Source organism: Alternaria conjuncta, assembly GCF_024043145.1.
Source record: "Alternaria conjuncta strain BMP 0040 chromosome Unknown scaffold_2, whole genome shotgun sequence".
In the NCBI taxonomy this organism is placed as follows: Eukaryota; Fungi; Ascomycota; class Dothideomycetes; order Pleosporales; family Pleosporaceae; genus Alternaria; species Alternaria conjuncta.
The window spans coordinates 1,218,906-1,234,985 of NW_026250091.1; the positions used below are offsets into that span (position 1 = coordinate 1,218,906).

Here is a 16,080-nt window from a genome sequence, read left to right on the forward strand (position 1 = left end):
TACAGTCGCTCGGCGCCGTGAATGGTATGTTCACGCAAACCTCAAGGAGGATGCCCCTCACACCCCACAGGTCTAAGCTGAAGCGTTCGGAGAAGCTGAACTACATTGACGCTGTTCACTGTATGGGAAAGATGAAGGCGAGAACTCCAGCTGCTGTTGCCTCTGGAGCGATAAGTCGTTACGATGACTTTGTAGTCACCCACATCCTGCTAACACAGTGCACGCACGGAAACGTATTCCTCATCAAACCCTAATACGCCTTAACAGAATAACTGACATTGCCAAGGGAAACTTTCTGTCGTGGCACCGCTACTTTATGTGGGCATGGGAGCAGACTCTGCGTAACGAGTGCGGATACAATGGCTATCTTCCATATTACAACTGGGCGTTGTGGGCTGATAATCCCGCCGCATCCCCTCTCCTCGATGGAAGCGACACGAGTATCTCTGGAGATGGGGTATATGTTCCCGGTCGTAATGCCAGCTGTGTACCTAACCCAAACCGATGCTTCGTGGAAGTTCCACCCGGCAATGGAGGTGGTTGTGTTGCCTCTGGGCCCTTCAAAGAGTAGGTCGTCGTTCATCAGATGCCTTAATCATGTCGGCAATACTGAAGACAATCTAGCTGGAAGATGCACATCGGACCAGTATCCTCTCTCGACACCACCGTACGGCCAAACCCATCTCCGAATGGTCTAGGCTACAACCCCAGATGCATCAGGCGCGACATCAATACACGCTCATCCTCAGAAACAACCGACGCGGATGTTGCTGAACTAATCACAGCCAGCGCCAACATCTCCGCTTTCCAAGACACGCTCCAAAACCCTTCTCCTGGAAAACTTCGCGTTCACCTTGGTGGTCATCAGACAATCGCTGGTGACGCCGGCTCAGACTTCTACAACTCTCCTTCCGACCCATACTTCTGGCATCATCACGCCCAGATTGACCGAACTTGGTGGATCTGGCAGAACCAGAATTTGGAAGATAGGCGGTTTACTATTGCTGGAACGCTTACGTTTCTGAATACCCCGCCGACGAGGAATGCGACGTTGGATGATGTTATGACATTTGGCGGTTATTTGGGGTTTCCGAATATGACGATAAGAGAGGCTTCTAGTACGCTTGCTGGGCCTTTTTGCTATATCTATGAGTAGAGAGGTGATAGAGCCGGAACCGTCAGTTCAGTACATGTATTCATCTAGATAGCTTGCCCAACCTCTTCGACATCCCCGTCAAACCTTCGCATCTGTCTTTCGCCAAGGTCGACCTGTTTTAAATCTAATCGGTGACCGCAATGCCCATAATATCGATGTCTCACCGGCATATAGTACGAATGATGTGTCGTAATCTCGCCACGCAGAATGCTTGTGGCACCGTAAGCGTTCGCCCCGCATAAGCCTACCATGCCTGGAGATGTAATCTGCTGCATCGTCAATCATAAGTCAACTGGCGATGCGTCCAATCGCGCCAGTGCGATTAGCGTTTCATTGAAACAAGATCGACACTTGGCATAGTCGAGATACGGGCCATAGATTGAGTGATAGGCTAAGTGGAGAGCAGGAGATCGAAAATATATGTACAAAGTCATTCACATGTCTACCACGTTTCTTGGCGATATCTACCACTCTTTTCCATACTCACGAGATAATTCTCTGCGCCTTCCCTGTCCATATTCCCATGTTCTTGAAAAGCTTCGATGAGCGCTTCGCGCACTGCCTGAGGCATCTTGCCCGATGACCCGCAAATGTATAGGATGCCGGATTTATGGAAGAGGTGAGAGAAAACGAGGGTGGATTGCTGCCGAATGAGATCTTGGACGTAAACCTTTTGACGCTGTCATATCGTTAGCGTAGACTTGAACAGGGTAGAGCTGGGCGCTGACCTGGTCTCGGGAGAACGCCGCGAAAACTTCTAGGGGCACACCAGAGGATTGAAGCTGCGCCCACTCGTCCTTGAAGAAGTAGTCTGATTCAGCGTTACGACAGCCGAAGAAGAGAAGATCCTTCACACTTCCGTCATCTTGCTGTGCGTGGCCATTTTGGAGCTTCTTCTGCTCCTCGCGCCACAGTATACGCTGGTATATCAGAGAACGCATGGGAGCTACACCCGTGCCTGGTCCAATCATCAAGACCGGTCTGTCAAGCTCCTCTCTTCCTACACCCAGTCCGCCTCGCGAAAGAGTGACTGTGATCTCCTGTCCTGGCGTGAGTGAAGCGATATATCGCGTAGCAACACCCTGCCTGATTCTTTTGATGACGGTCTTGTACTTTACAATCGCGATCAAGAGCTCAACCTTGGTGCTATTCTTCGTTTCTGCGTCAGGGTTCATTGCGCTTGCGATACTAAACTGGCGACCACGCAATGTGGGGATGATGCTGCATACGCGCTGCCAGGGTATTTTGACAGACTCAAACTCCTGTAATACCTCTAATATGCTGCGGCGCGGGCGTGTAGTGTAGTCGTAGAGTTCGTCAAGATACTGAGGGTCGGTAAACTCAAGTAGTCTTGCCTTGTGAAACTCGTCGTTTGTGTAGTGCGCGAGCTGGGCGAAAAACGACCTCCGTGGTATGGCGATGATGTCGAGATGGTTAGTCAACAGCCCCCGTAGGGTTGTTAGACTACCTGGCTCCAGATTCCGGACTGGCAGGGTGGTGTCTTGGGGCGTTGAAGGCGATGAAGGTACGAAGCGAAGGGGTATATCAGCCTCGGAACTCCAGCCCATACACTCAATGAACTGCGATACATCCGACGGGAAGTTTTTGGGGTATATTGTGAGTACATCGCCTGGACCGTAGGGATGTGTCTCTGGTATCTCGAACTTGATATGCCGTACATCCTGCCAATGATTTGTCGGAGTGACTCTCTCATTGCTTGCGATCTTCGCAGTCAGTCCGCCACCTATCCTCAGGACATCTAATGGGGGAACATCCGTCGCATCGCCATTCGCTGCAGGTACAGTATTGGTGTTCGATGAAGATGTTGTATCATCGACGGCAGGCGCAAGCAACCATTTCGGGTCCAGCAGAACATCGTCCGGTATCGGCTCGACACCATCAGCGAGAGGGTAAGAGTCAAGGAGATGTTGGCGCAGTTTCGTCGACCATGGTAGGAAAGATCCGTCGATACTTTGGAATAGTCAGATATGCGCCGTAATTGCAATGATGGCACAAGTTTTGCTGCATACGCAGTTTGACAGGCAACATGAGACGATGCATCAGGAAATGGAAAAGAAACCCGCAGACGCGATAATCGTGTTGACATACCCCTCTGGATGTTGCTCGTCCGACTCTCCGCGATCGCAGACTGGCTGCGCTCCTAGCTGGACGAGCCGGTTGTAGAGCTTGCGATGCGCCCAGTTGTACTTTGGATAGGACGTATCACCAAGACCAAAGGATGCAAATCTCATCTGTTGCAGGCATCCTGGTCGCAGCCGAGCACTTCGGATGGCTTTCCAAAACTTCTGGCTATTGGGTGGCAGGTCACCCTGGCCCGTAGTGGAAATGGCGATGAGAACGACATCGTGTTGCAGCAGTTGTCTCTACCGACAGTCAACCATCGCTCCTTGCACGCGACACCGCCACTGACATACAAGAGTGATGGCGTTGAGCTCAGCGACTTCCGTGTGGAATCTCAGTCGCTCAGCGACCCTTCCCATCTCCTCAGCCACATCCTGCGCGTTCCCTGTTTCCGAGCCGTAGACGACCAGTGCGCGGCGCGCTTGCAGTGCACCTGCCATGGCGGTAAATCAGCAATCAGATTGCGGTGAGGCAGGCTAGCCGGGACAGGACTCGAGGAATGGGAAAATTGAATGGCAGGGCCCCCGGATCCAGTGCATGAAGAAGCGGTGCACTAGCGGACACGTCAACGGCAGGCGGGTCTTTTTCATGCTTCTAGCGGCAGTGGGCGGTGGGGCGGAGGTGAAGCTGGAGCGCCATGCAGCCAAGCTCGAGGTCTACTGTGGCGCTAGGGCGCGCTGTGGCGTCGCGCTTAGCTAAGCAGCGATGCGCATCGCGTGCAGGCACTGCAGTCGCACCAGAGCATGCACACATGTGCGTGCAATGGGTGAGAGAGAGTGACTGTCCTTGCTGCTTGTGCTGCGGCGAACCCGTCCATGCGCTCAGCGGCCGCCTAGTCGCCGTTTCCCCTATCCATGCACTCCTGGTCGCTGCTCTCAGGCAAGTGGGCCCTCGACTGTGCGCAGGGGCCGCTTCCGTTACCGGATGCGGCCAAGCCCCATGGCTGCGCTCTTCAAAATAATCTGCCTGGTCGAGGCCTGCCCTCTCTCTCCCCCATCAAGTCAACAACAGAGACCAACCACGCACCCCATCAACCCAATCCTCTCTCAACCTTCCCCGGGCTCGTAGCTACCCACTCCACACCCCCCTCGTCAACAGTTCCACCAGCAGGCGGTTCGGCAATCCCATCACCCACCAACCACCACTACTGTTCAAGGTTACCTTTACCGGTCTACTAGGACTCCAAGTTTCGTCAACCTCTTACACGCCCGGTCTATCACTCGTGTTCGTCAACCACCCAAACTTCAGCAATCATGTCCGCACCTGTCGACAGTGTCACCGCCCAGATGGCCACCACCTCCCTCAACGACAACAACGCTCCCACCACCGCGGAGAGCACTGGCGCTCAACAGCCCACCGCAGCCGAGGACGAGGCTGTGCGTGCGAGTGCCGCTGAGGGCAGGCGACTTTACATTGGAAACCTCGCGTACGCGACCACCGAGGGGGAGTTGAAGGAATTCTTCAAGGACTACCTGGTGTAGGTGGACCCTGTTTCTCCGCATGACGCAACTCGTCCAAGCTAACACGTGGTGCAGCGAGTCCACGACCATCCCCACCAACCCACGCACGTCGCGCCCCGTCGGCTACGCCTTCGTTGCCCTCTCGACCCCGTCCGAGGCTGAGCGTGCCATCGCCGAGCTCAACGGCAAGGCCATCCTCGACCGCAAGGTCTCCATCCAGCTCGCCCGTACTCCCGAGGCCCACGCTGAGGGCGCCGGCAGCGGAGCCGAGGGCAACACTGGCGAGGCCCGCCGCCGCACTTCCACCCGTGGACGCGGTCGCGGTCGTGGCCGTGGCGGCCGTGCTGGACGCGGCGGACGCGCTGTAAGTACCTCCGCACCCCACCGCCTGTCTTCACAAGCTAATCAAGTTCTGCACCAGGCCGATGCTGAAGGCGCCGAGCAGGTCGAGCTCTCCAACGAGGCTCCTGCCGACTCCACCCCTACAAATGTACCCGGCCAAGTTGCTCCCCTAACCGAAACTACGAACGAAGCGCTTACCGCAAAGAAGGGCGCCGACAAGTCTGCTCCCCAGGGGCCCCGTGAACGCAAGCAGCGCGGTCCTCCCGAGGACGGTGTTCCCTCCAAGACCAAGGTCATGGTTGCAAACCTGCCGTACGACCTGAAGGAGGACAGGGTGAGTTTGCACCTGCCCTTCTCAAAGAACATGCTAACTGGTGAATCAGCTTCTTGAGATCTTCAAGGACTACTCCCCCACCCAGGCCAAGATCGCCCTCCGCCCCATCCCCCGCTTCATGGTCAAGAAGCTCCAGGCCCGCGGTGAGCCCCGCAAGGGCCGTGGTTTCGGTTTCGTCACCCTCGGCTCTGAGGAGCTCCAGCAAAAGGCTTGCTCCGAGATGAACGGCAAGGAAATCGAGGGTCGTGAGATCGCAGTTAAGGTCGCGATCGACTCCCCCGGTAAGGAGGACGACGCTCCCGACGCGGCCGCCGATGGCGAGGCTCCCCTCACCGAGACCGCTGCCGCCAACGAGACCGACAAGGTCGTTGAGAACCCTCCCGCCACCTCTACCCCCGCTGCCACCTCTACTCCTGCCGCCTAGGTAGCGGCTGCTGCTTAGACGCGCGTCCTCCTCAGCAAGTCGCGTCAGACATGGCATTGCGCTGTGGATTTGTGTATCGAAGTTTCTGGCCCATCGACATCTACCATTTACCTTGATAGAAAGATATGGGCAAGCGCCTTCAGCATCTTAGTCGTTTTAGGTTATCGGGTTATCCGCAAAAGTGCGAATTCGGAGTCTGTCAGGTGTAATATGGTGGACTATCTCGGGTTCTTTACGGTTACGGAAAACTTATGTTAGCTGGCACGAGAGATGAGATATCACATGAATGAACAAACAAACAAACCTGCCGTCGATACGACGGTTGATGAATGACCTTTTTACTCTGAGAGTCTTGTGTTTTTTCACTTGTCATTGCGAGCTGCACCCTCGCAAGACACCCAAGGGTTGTCCCGAAGGCGATGGCAAGGGCAATCGTGATGCGACTTTCCCTGTCTTGATTCAATTGATGATGTACTAATGTGCGCCTTATAAAAAGATCTCATGGGCGGCGCATTCGACGTATTACTATTGTATTCTAAGCTACTTGAGACATGGTATGAAGTACACTAGAAGTTATCCAATATCTTGCACGCATCTTATAACAGCTTTGAACAATCTTCCATAATGTATGATAAAAGACAAACGACATCAGTGGTGGAATGCATTCTTGATCTTGTTTCCAAATTTCTTGAGCCCAGAACTGATTTTCCCCCAAAAGGAGTTCCAGCCACGTCGCGTAAGCAACACCTCATCTCTACCTTCGATGCTCATCCTGGCTTCTATCCGAGCCGTCGGCCTAGGCCAATTGAACTCTGAGAGAGTTGCGCCGGATGGGCCTGAGGGTAGGCTGACTGAAGTGATGGAATGGGTAGGAGTCGGTAGAGGCGATGCTGATTCTGTGATTGTAGTAGATACTGAGGTTGATGCTGTGGTATCTGTTGTGGAAGATGTTATAGATCGACGCCGGCGACGTTCATATTCTGAATTTACTGCTGAAGCTATAGATCCTTTCAGATGAAGTCAAGACGTTAAGTTAATCGAGTAACTTACTGGATGATGGAGTACCAGAAGTAGCTGGTACATTGATGCTTGAGAGCAAGGAGAACTCTACTGTCAAAGAAGAGGGCACCAGAGACACCTTCGCCGGCTCAGATGTCTTGAAGTGGCCAATCAACGTAGCTGTCGCGGACAGTCCACTGTACATGGCCGGAACAGTACACTCACCGTCTGCTCCAGCGGGCCCGGCATCAACAGGTACAGGACGACCATTTTTATCGATATCAGCCATGACAACGCACCAACCTGTCCCACTCGGTATCCCTGATGGTGTCGCGACTTCTCCTGCTGCTGCGTACGGGTATCCTTGGAAAGTTGGAGCGGGGACGCATTCTCCCCCTGCCCCTGCAGGCCCACCTGCGACGGGGATAGGGCTTCCATCTCGGTTTATGTCCGCGACTGTGATGCACCAGTTGACGTCGGCGGATATGTTGTTCAGAGCAGCAATCGCTGTGGTTTTGGTAAAGACAACAGTTGTTGCTGTGGTCTTAACGGTGACGGTGCTGCGGCCTGTTACGGGCTGGTCTTGTGCTGGGAAACTTTAGCTTTAACAAGACTTGCGTTGGATTAAGACATACCGAGGAAGCTTACGGCATCATCTTGGGCTGTTGATCGGCTAGCACTCGCTATTGTGGTCATTGAAGGCTGTGCTGTCACAGTGGTGATGCTCGTCAAGGTAACTATCACAGTCACCAGAGATGGCCCGCCGGGAGCTACTACCGATGGTGTGATAGGCTGCGGAGTTACAGAAGTCGTGCCGGTCACCGTTACGTGTACTGTGCTTGATTCGATTGTCGACGATACAGGAGGTGATGACGTAGGCATGGCACTCGGAATGATTGGCGACCCAGAGCTGAGTGTCTGCGGGGGTATTGTGGCAATAGACGTAGATGACGCTCCTGAGCTAGCTGGAGCTTCAGCGGGTGGCTTTGGCTGAGGGTTTCCGCAGCTCATATTCTTGATTCTTGACTGTCGAGAGCTTGGATCAATGACACTCCAATCGGCCTTCTGATCCGATGTAGTGTCTTTGAGTAACTCGAACCAGAAAGTAGTGTACTTCCCAAACACAGCACAGCCAACCTCACTCCAGAACTTCTGTAGTTCGTCTATACCGGCAACTGCAGCGCCGTGTTGTTCGGAATCGGTGAAAGGCCAGCCCATTTCCGCGATCCAAACCGGTCTGTTGCCTGCGCGCTGCTTGACTCCCTCGAGGGAGCCTTGAAAGCTTGTACTTGCTGTTCCGATACTGTCTTTGTTCCAGTATGGGTATGCAGTCATGCCGATGAAGTCTGCATTATCCACCACGGCATATTGCGCGGTATCGACGTGGCCGATTGGTTTGTCTTTCATGTACTGGGCGAACGATGAGGAAGCGATGCTGTTCTTTACCTGAGCTATGGTCTGCGCAACGACCGCTGCGGTGACGCCAACTTCTTGAGTCGCCTCGGCACGGTATACATCCTCGTTGCCTACAGATAGTCCAATGATGAGGTCGGAAAGAGCTTGGCCGTGCTTCTTAAACCCTTTCTCGAGTGCGGCCATCTCGTTCTTGACGTTCTCATCAGGTGAACCGCCCTTCTGCGCTGGCGTTATCCAGAAACCCAGTAGCAGGTTGGTCTTGGAGGCAACAGCAGCATCAAAAGCTTCGGTCGGATCGTCGAGGGTTTTCGCTGCTCTGCAAGTAAACAGGCGGGCACTATCGAAGGGTATGTCGGTAGTAAGGTTCTTGGCCAGGTTGAAGCCATCGAGGAAGTCTGCTTTCAGCTTGGCATTCTCTTCCGCACCCCAGAAAGCACCGTAGTTGAAGCCTGTATAGACTTGATTCGCGGCCTGCGCAAGGTAAGGAAATAAGATACTGTAAAGAAGGGAATGCCTCATTTCGTGATGCAAGTATTCTCAAAGCGGATTCGGACAGTATATTGCATAGAAACAGAGGAGAAAGGTAACAGAGGAAATCCATATAATAGGTACGACTGAGACTTGAATGTCCATGATGTTAGCTTGAGCGATGTGATGGGCTGCAGAGTGTGACAATAGGACGTCGTTGAACAATACGTATTCACCATTATTCACGCGAATAATCGTGCCTCTACACAAATAGACGAACAGATGTATTCCAGATTTCTGACGAGCGAATGGGTAGGCGTAGATGATATATCGTGCGCTGACATGAATGCACCTTCGACTGCAAGTTCAGATAGATGTTGCGCCAACTGGATCGGGAACGTTCGTCTCGAGACGCCTTGACGGCCAAGAGCTAAGAAGGCTTATACGGAGTCATTGATAGAAATCATAATAGCGGGGGAGAAGAGATGGCCGCTGTTGTGGGGAGAAGATAGTGACCAATGAGGAACGAGATGATGCAACGCCCTGGAGTCGGAGAAGCGTCCGTCCCCGCGGCCTCCGAGCTCGCATCGATAAATTATCAGGAACAGCCAGCCGCCACAGAAGGAGCAGCCAGCCCGCCACCATGTCTCTCGCACGCTTTGGAGGTGCTTTCGCGCGCGCAAGGTGCTCCCCGCGGCCGCAATGGCACGCAGCGTATGTCCCCAAGTACACCACACGTGCGACTCGCCAGTCTAATTGCTTGCAGACGTGCGCTTTCCAGCTCCGCCATCCGCACCGCCAAAGCCGACAATGAGCTCAATTCGGTCAGCAAGCACATCACCCAGCCCAAGTCGCAGGGCGCCTCGCAGGCTATGCTGTACGCCACTGGCATGAGCGAGACGGACATGAACAAGGCCCAGGTCGGCATCTCGTCCGTCTGGTACTCGGGCAACCCGTGCAACATGCACCTGATGGACCTGAACCACAAGGTCAAGGAGGGTGTCGAGCGGGCCGGCCTGCTGGGCATGCAGTTCAACACCATCGGTGTTAGCGACGGCATCTCCATGGGCACAAAGGGCATGCGCTACTCGCTGCAGTCGCGCGAGATTATCGCAGACTCCATCGAGACAGTCATGGGCGGCCAGTGGTACGATGCGAACATCTCCATCCCCGGCTGCGACAAGAACATGCCCGGTGTCATCATGGCTATGGGCCGTGTGAACAGGCCTTCTCTCATGGTTTACGGCGGTACCATCCAGCCCGGCTGCGCAAAGACCCTCGAGAACCAGCAGATCGACATAGTTTCCGCTTTCCAAGCATACGGCCAATTCATCACGGGCGAAATCACCGAAGACCAGCGATTCGACATCATCAGGCACGCCTGCAACGGACAGGGTGCTTGCGGAGGAATGTACACAGCAAACACAATGGCCACGGCAATCGAGACAATGGGCATGTCGCTACCTGGCTCTTCGTCGAACCCGGCCAACTCCAAGGCGAAGATGCTGGAGTGTCTGGCAGCGGGTGGCGCCATCAAGAAATTGCTCCAGGAGGACATCCGCCCGAGCGACATTCTCACCCGCGAAGCATTTGAGAACGCCATGGTCGTCATCAGCATCACTGGTGGCTCAACCAACGCTGTTCTTCACTTGATCGCGATCGCTGACTCTGTTGGTCTCAAGCTAACAATTGACGACTTCCAGAGCGTGAGCGACCGCATTCCATTGTTGGCGGATTTGAAGCCTTCCGGAAAGTACGTCATGGCCGACGTTCACGATATCGGTGGCACCCCGTCGCTTCTCAAGTTCCTGCTTAAGGAAGGACTTCTCGATGGTAGCCAAATGACTGTGACTGGTAAGACACTCAAGGAAAACTTGGAGAACGTCAGAGATTTCCCCGCCGAGCAGAAGATCATTCGACCGCTCAGCGAACCTCTAAAGTCCTCTGGTCACTTGCAAATCTTAAGAGGATCCCTTGCCCCTGGAGGCTCCGTAGGCAAGATCACTGGCAAGGAGGGCACCCAATTTACCGGCAAGGCCAAGTGCTACGATGCTGAGGATGACTTCATCACTGCTCTCGAGCGTGGTGAGATCAAGAAGGGCGAGAAGACCGTCGTTGTCATCCGCTACGAAGGTCCCAAGGGCGGCCCCGGTATGCCTGAGATGCTGAAGCCTAGCTCCGCCATCATGGGTGCTGGTCTCGGCAAGGACGTCGCACTCATCACAGACGGTCGCTTCAGTGGTGGTAGTCACGGCTTCTTGATCGGTCACATTGTGCCCGAGGCGCAGGAAGGTGGCCCTATTGGCTTGGTTCAGGATGGCGATGAGATCACCATTGACTCCGAGTCCAACGAGCTGAACATCGGCGTCAGCGAGCAAGAACTAGCAGAGAGGCGGAAGAAGTGGACCGCGCCCGCCTTGAAGTACCAGAAGGGTACGCTCTTCAAGTACGCGCGATTTGTCAAGGACGCTAGCCAAGGCTGCGTTACCGACTCTGAGTAATCTTTACGTTTGAATGTCTCTCACGTTTGCATCTGTATGTATATTCTGATGGCTACAGCTGGGGTAAAAGTCGCATCCGGAGTTTAGGCGGGCGAGATTTGTATATTCGACACAATGTCATCGATATAGCTATGCGATCATCAGCATCCTCCTTCATACAGGCTGTCCTCACTACAACGTCTTGAGATTGATCTTCCGTCGGCTGCACAGCCTCTTATTCAGCGCTCCATCTTCCAGGTTCTGACAACACTATTCCAAGCGACCCCTTCATCATGGCCCAGAGCAAGCCCTTCGAATCCCCAACAGCATCGCACATGACTTTGTCCACATCTCTCCCGAGCCCTGTGTAGAAGTTCCTCGCTCAATGCGTCAACACCGGTGACGAATCCAGTGTCACCATGCTCGAAAGACTCCGATTCTCTTCAAACTTCAGCTTACGCAACTATGCCTGGTATCCTCAAAGCAGCTACACTGCAAGGTTCGTCATCTTTACGATATGGTAACATGGTACAAGTGCTCGAATATTCCGAGTAGTGAAGGTATCTGGTAAGCAGCAAGAGGTGCAATGCCTCCTTGATCACCTCATGATGCCAGCCCTTACTGACCAAGGAGCGTCAGTAAAAGCTGAAAGCGGTCTTGGCGGGACCGAATCCAGGGCGATATCGAAGAGGGATAGTCATGCACTTTCTCCACACAAGCCTCAATGCTATGAAAGGACAATTGCTCTGCAAGGTGTTGAAGAAGGTTGCATTGTGTCAAAACATACAGAAGATGCGGACTCAGTGAAGAAGACGGGAAGTTCATCTAAAGACAAAGGCTGTAGAATGAGCTGTTATCTGAGTTTGACAAGTCTGTTGACATCCTGGTACATTTGGTCCCTGATCAGTGATAAAAAGTAAAGACAGGCACGGCATAAAGTTCCGATACGAAAAACAATAGGATATGCGGGATCATCTCCCGTAAAGTTGCGGCAAGTTGAATCCCTGATCCATTCCTTGCCATGTTGTTCTGTGAAGATTGAGTTTCTCTTCCTCATGCCGGTGAGTGTCAAGAGTTTCGGAGAAAGGTGCGGACAGGTGAGCACGTGAACGCATTGACCGCCCTGCGTCGAGAACCACGCCTGGATCGTTTCATCACACACTTACACCTGCAGCCTCAGCTTCATCATGGCAAACTCCGCAACTTTAATGATTTGTTAAGGGGTCGCAGTGCCCCAAGGAATTGCCCAAAGAAAGGTAATGCAGGGCGAGCAGTGTGACCTGGTTGCGCAGCTCCCGGGAGCATGGATTCCGCGCAAGATAGCTCATTTCTCCCCTGACCCGGTGTTTTGGAGTGTTTGTTGATGATCAGGTGTTCATGTTGGACAGTCAGGTACCTGCGCTGGCCGAGCTTGGATAGCTGACGATCATCGACGAAGGAGATGGGAGACCGGCGCAAAGCGGCAAGATTTTGCCAACAACGAGGCGAAACGGCAAGTGTTCATTACCGCTATCTTGGGACGACATGGGAATGCACTCGCATCGATGACCGGAAAGCTGTAAAGTGGGATATCGGCGAGCTGTATAGCCGGCCATCGAGATACCTGCCGTTACAGCTCGAACGACAATCAAGAGTGGAGCTGATCTCCCTCGTTCCGTTAGCCGCGTCGATCATCGCGTCCGCTTTGGGCTGCCCTTGACGCGCTAGACAGAACTTGCCGATGACGCTGAACCATATGTTCCGAAAACGCAAGATCGACGTCTTGGAATGTAAGTCATGAGAGGTGCAGATCGTCAGGGGAGTCATCCATACAACGCAAGCCTAGGGTCACAGAAGACTGGATGAGGCAAGACAGATGCATCGTGAGCCTCACCACCTCGCAGATGGCCAGCAGGATGAGGCGAGTCCCTAATGAGACGGCAATCTGAGCACAATCACCGTTGACTTCCGCAGTGTCCTGCCGCCTACAGATTCTCGCCCCAATGTCGAGTCCCCCGCGAGAACTAAGACGTGTCTTTGACATCTGTTGCGCAACCTGACTTACTTAAGCCCATGAGTAGCGTTCCGGAAGCTTGAAAGCCGGGATCTACCTCGAGATATGCGCTAAGGATGAGGTTCTAGTCCCCTTATCCTCTAGCATGCGTGGGCCATACCCCAGAGGATCAAATCTTACTCCTCAGCTAGGCCAACAAGCTTCAGAGCGGTCTACGTGCAAGAGCCTCATCAGCAACGGCAGTATCGGCGATGCTTTCATGAAGATCGCCAATGCGTGCGCCATGACTAGGCAAGCTGTAGCTCTAGTCTTCTCATCCTGGTATGGCTTGGTGTAGGATCTCTCCACCCCGGTGACGATTGCGGCTTGTCTTGGGCCTGAGCGTCTAGGAGAGTATCGATTGACTAGACGTGCTGACTCGGTGTATCAGAAAGTACCTGGGTGCTGTGAGGGCATATAAACCATACTGCAGTCCACCTACAATCATCATCCAGCTCACCTACCACACTCTTTCAGTTCTTTGCCAATCGCTCAGTTCGCTATAGACTAATAATACTATTCCCTCTTAATATCCACCAACCCACCAACTCACCAACAAAACTCCAACCGCCAACATGCGTTCCTCCATCGCCGTTAGCATCATTGCTCTCTCCACCTCGGTCCTCGCAGCCCCTACTCCTCAGGTTGCTGGCGTCAACAACCTTCTTGGTTCCGTCACCAGCACCCTCGGCTCTGTCACCAACCCCGGTGCCGGCAACGACAACCTCATCCAGGGCAACGGCAACAGCAACGGCCAGAACAACGGCAACGGAAACACTGCTGGCAATGGCAACGGCAACAACAACGAGGCTGGTAACGGCAACTCTGCTGCCAGCGGCAACAGCTTCAACCTCAAGCCCCTCGGCAGCAGCATCCTGAACAACGGAAAGCGTGCGGCGCTTCTCGACAACCTCAACGGTGTCCCGGTTGCTGGCACCATCCTCAGTGGCGTCACTGACGGCAAGGGTGGTCTCCTCAACGGTGTCACTGTTGGCCCTACCACCGACGGCATCACCAACGGTGTTCCCGTTGTCAATGGCCTCGTTGGCCGTGGTGTCACTGAGGGCCTTGACGTCAGCCAGCTGACCCAGACCCAGCTCATCTCCCTCCTCAGCCAAGTCACCGGCGCCCTCCAGAGCACTGGTAACACTGCTACTGGCACCGTCAAGCCGGTCACCGACGCCACCGTCCCAGTGACTGATGCTGTCAAGCCTGTCGCAGGCGCTGCCGGAGATGCCGTGAAGCGTCAGTTGAACGTTGGTGGTCTCACTGGCACTGCCGGCGGCCTCGTTGGTGGTGTTACTGGCACCACTGGCTCCGTCACTGGTGCTCTTAAGCCCGTCACTGGTCAACTCCAGCCCGTCACCGGCACTCTCAAGCCCGTCACCGGCGCCACCGGAGGCCTCACTGGAGACCTTCTCAAGCGTCAATTGAACCTTGGTGGTGTCACTGGCACTGCTAACGGCCTCGTCGGCGGTCTTACTGGCTCCACTGGCTCCGTTACTGGAACCCTCAAGCCCGTCACTGGACAGCTTAAGCCCGTCACTGGTGCTCTCAAGCCCGTCACTGGCACCCTTCAGCCTGTCACCGGTACCGTCGCTGGCGCTACTGGAGGCCTCACTGGCGATGTCCTCAAGCGTCAGGTCGACCTCAACAGCGTTACTGGCACCGTCAGCGGCCTTGTCGGTGGCATCACCACCACTGCTGGCTCTGTCACTGGCGCCTCTGCCGGCAGCGGAAACTCGCTCCTCAACAACGGCAACAACAACGGCCAAGGCAATGGCGTAAGTCTCCTTCCAACACCCCCCTATCTTGACTTTCAACTAACATCCACTTCACAGAACAACAACCAGGCCGGCAACGGTAACGGCAACGGAAACAGCGCTGGAAACGGCAACCAAGCCGCCAGCGGCAACGACTTCAACGTAAGTCCCGAAACCGAGCTTCCTGAGATCAACGGGCCGCTCGTCGAGCTGCCTGACCTCACCATCGCTCCCACGATCAAGTCAGTCTAGTCTAGATCATTGGGTAGTAGCTAGAGTTTCATGACATGTGCTAACGGTCTCTCGCAGCTTTAAGTGAAGGCGACTATGAATTGAGTGCGATATACTCGGGACGACTTTCCTTTCTACGATGACGATGGCATACCCTGGTTTGCTGGATCTCTATACATATTTAGTAGTAGTACCAATGTACTGTTTTGACCACTGAACAATTTGCATTTCATCCCCTCGTTTCATGCGTGATGGCTCAGCAACAGAAGTCCCTAACAGCTTCACATACCTTCAGTCAACAACAGAGGCCAAAGTGCTAAGATTCGCCATCTTCATGCTCACACCCCCATCCCCATATCTCCTTCCGTATCATGTACTTGAATCTATTCTATCGAATTACTATTAGCAATGTGTTGAATAACTGTCATCATGAGGTCTACAAACAATGTCATTTTTGTTTGGCCAATGTCTACCAGCATATACGGCAGCAGTTCATACGGTAGCAGTAACATCACGGCAGTCGTGCACGGACACACTTTTGGAAAGCAATGTCCTGTATAGCCCTTTACACAAGGTAGGAATTGATGAAGATAATTAACGTCATTAGGTATTACTTGCTCCTGTTGTGCTCCAAAAACACCGTACGCGTAATAATTATTCTGCGCCGTGCTTAGTGACCACCAGTAGTGGGTAGCTAGCAAATAATTAGCACAATGTCCTTGAACGTGTTTGGGTGAAAAACTTACGCCAAGGTAGACCTTGAAGGAATCGTAGATGAGCCATTGGAACGCCGTCAAAGTACCAATCATGAATATACGAACAGGCAGTCCGTT

General features: G+C 53.7%; 5 protein-coding genes across 5 annotated transcripts; 3 read left to right on the forward strand and 2 right to left on the reverse strand.

Annotated features, from left to right (window-relative positions):
* Positions 1 to 1,598: 1,598 nt before the first annotated feature.
* Positions 1,599 to 3,738, reverse strand: J4E85_001526 (uncharacterized protein; the record flags this gene model as incomplete). The annotated part of the gene is made up of 4 exons (XM_051465811.1): positions 1,599 to 1,835; positions 1,885 to 3,127; positions 3,266 to 3,540; positions 3,592 to 3,738. 4 exons carry the CDS (start codon positions 3,736 to 3,738, stop codon positions 1,599 to 1,601), a joined length of 1,902 nt encoding a protein of 633 aa, XP_051330368.1.
* Positions 3,739 to 4,551: 813 nt separating this feature from the next.
* On the forward strand, positions 4,552 to 5,858 carry J4E85_001527 (uncharacterized protein; the record flags this gene model as incomplete). The annotated part of the gene is made up of 4 exons (XM_051465812.1): positions 4,552 to 4,775; positions 4,834 to 5,122; positions 5,180 to 5,434; positions 5,484 to 5,858. The coding sequence occupies 4 exons, from the start codon at positions 4,552 to 4,554 to the stop codon at positions 5,856 to 5,858; spliced, it is 1,143 nt and encodes a 380-aa protein (XP_051330369.1).
* Positions 5,859 to 6,891: 1,033 nt separating this feature from the next.
* On the reverse strand, positions 6,892 to 8,792 carry J4E85_001528 (uncharacterized protein; the record flags this gene model as incomplete). Its single annotated transcript, XM_051465813.1, has 2 exons — positions 6,892 to 7,445; positions 7,493 to 8,792. The coding sequence occupies 2 exons, from the start codon at positions 8,790 to 8,792 to the stop codon at positions 6,892 to 6,894; spliced, it is 1,854 nt and encodes a 617-aa protein (XP_051330370.1).
* Positions 8,793 to 9,384: 592 nt separating this feature from the next.
* J4E85_001529 (uncharacterized protein) lies at positions 9,385 to 11,242 on the forward strand (the record flags this gene model as incomplete). Its single annotated transcript, XM_051465814.1, has 2 exons — positions 9,385 to 9,455; positions 9,508 to 11,242. 2 exons carry the CDS (start codon positions 9,385 to 9,387, stop codon positions 11,240 to 11,242), a joined length of 1,806 nt encoding a protein of 601 aa, XP_051330371.1.
* A 2,586-nt stretch (positions 11,243 to 13,828) lies between these two features.
* Positions 13,829 to 15,268, forward strand: J4E85_001530 (uncharacterized protein; the record flags this gene model as incomplete). Its single annotated transcript, XM_051465815.1, has 2 exons — positions 13,829 to 15,037; positions 15,095 to 15,268. 2 exons carry the CDS (start codon positions 13,829 to 13,831, stop codon positions 15,266 to 15,268), a joined length of 1,383 nt encoding a protein of 460 aa, XP_051330372.1.
* Positions 15,269 to 16,080: the final 812 nt, after the last annotated feature.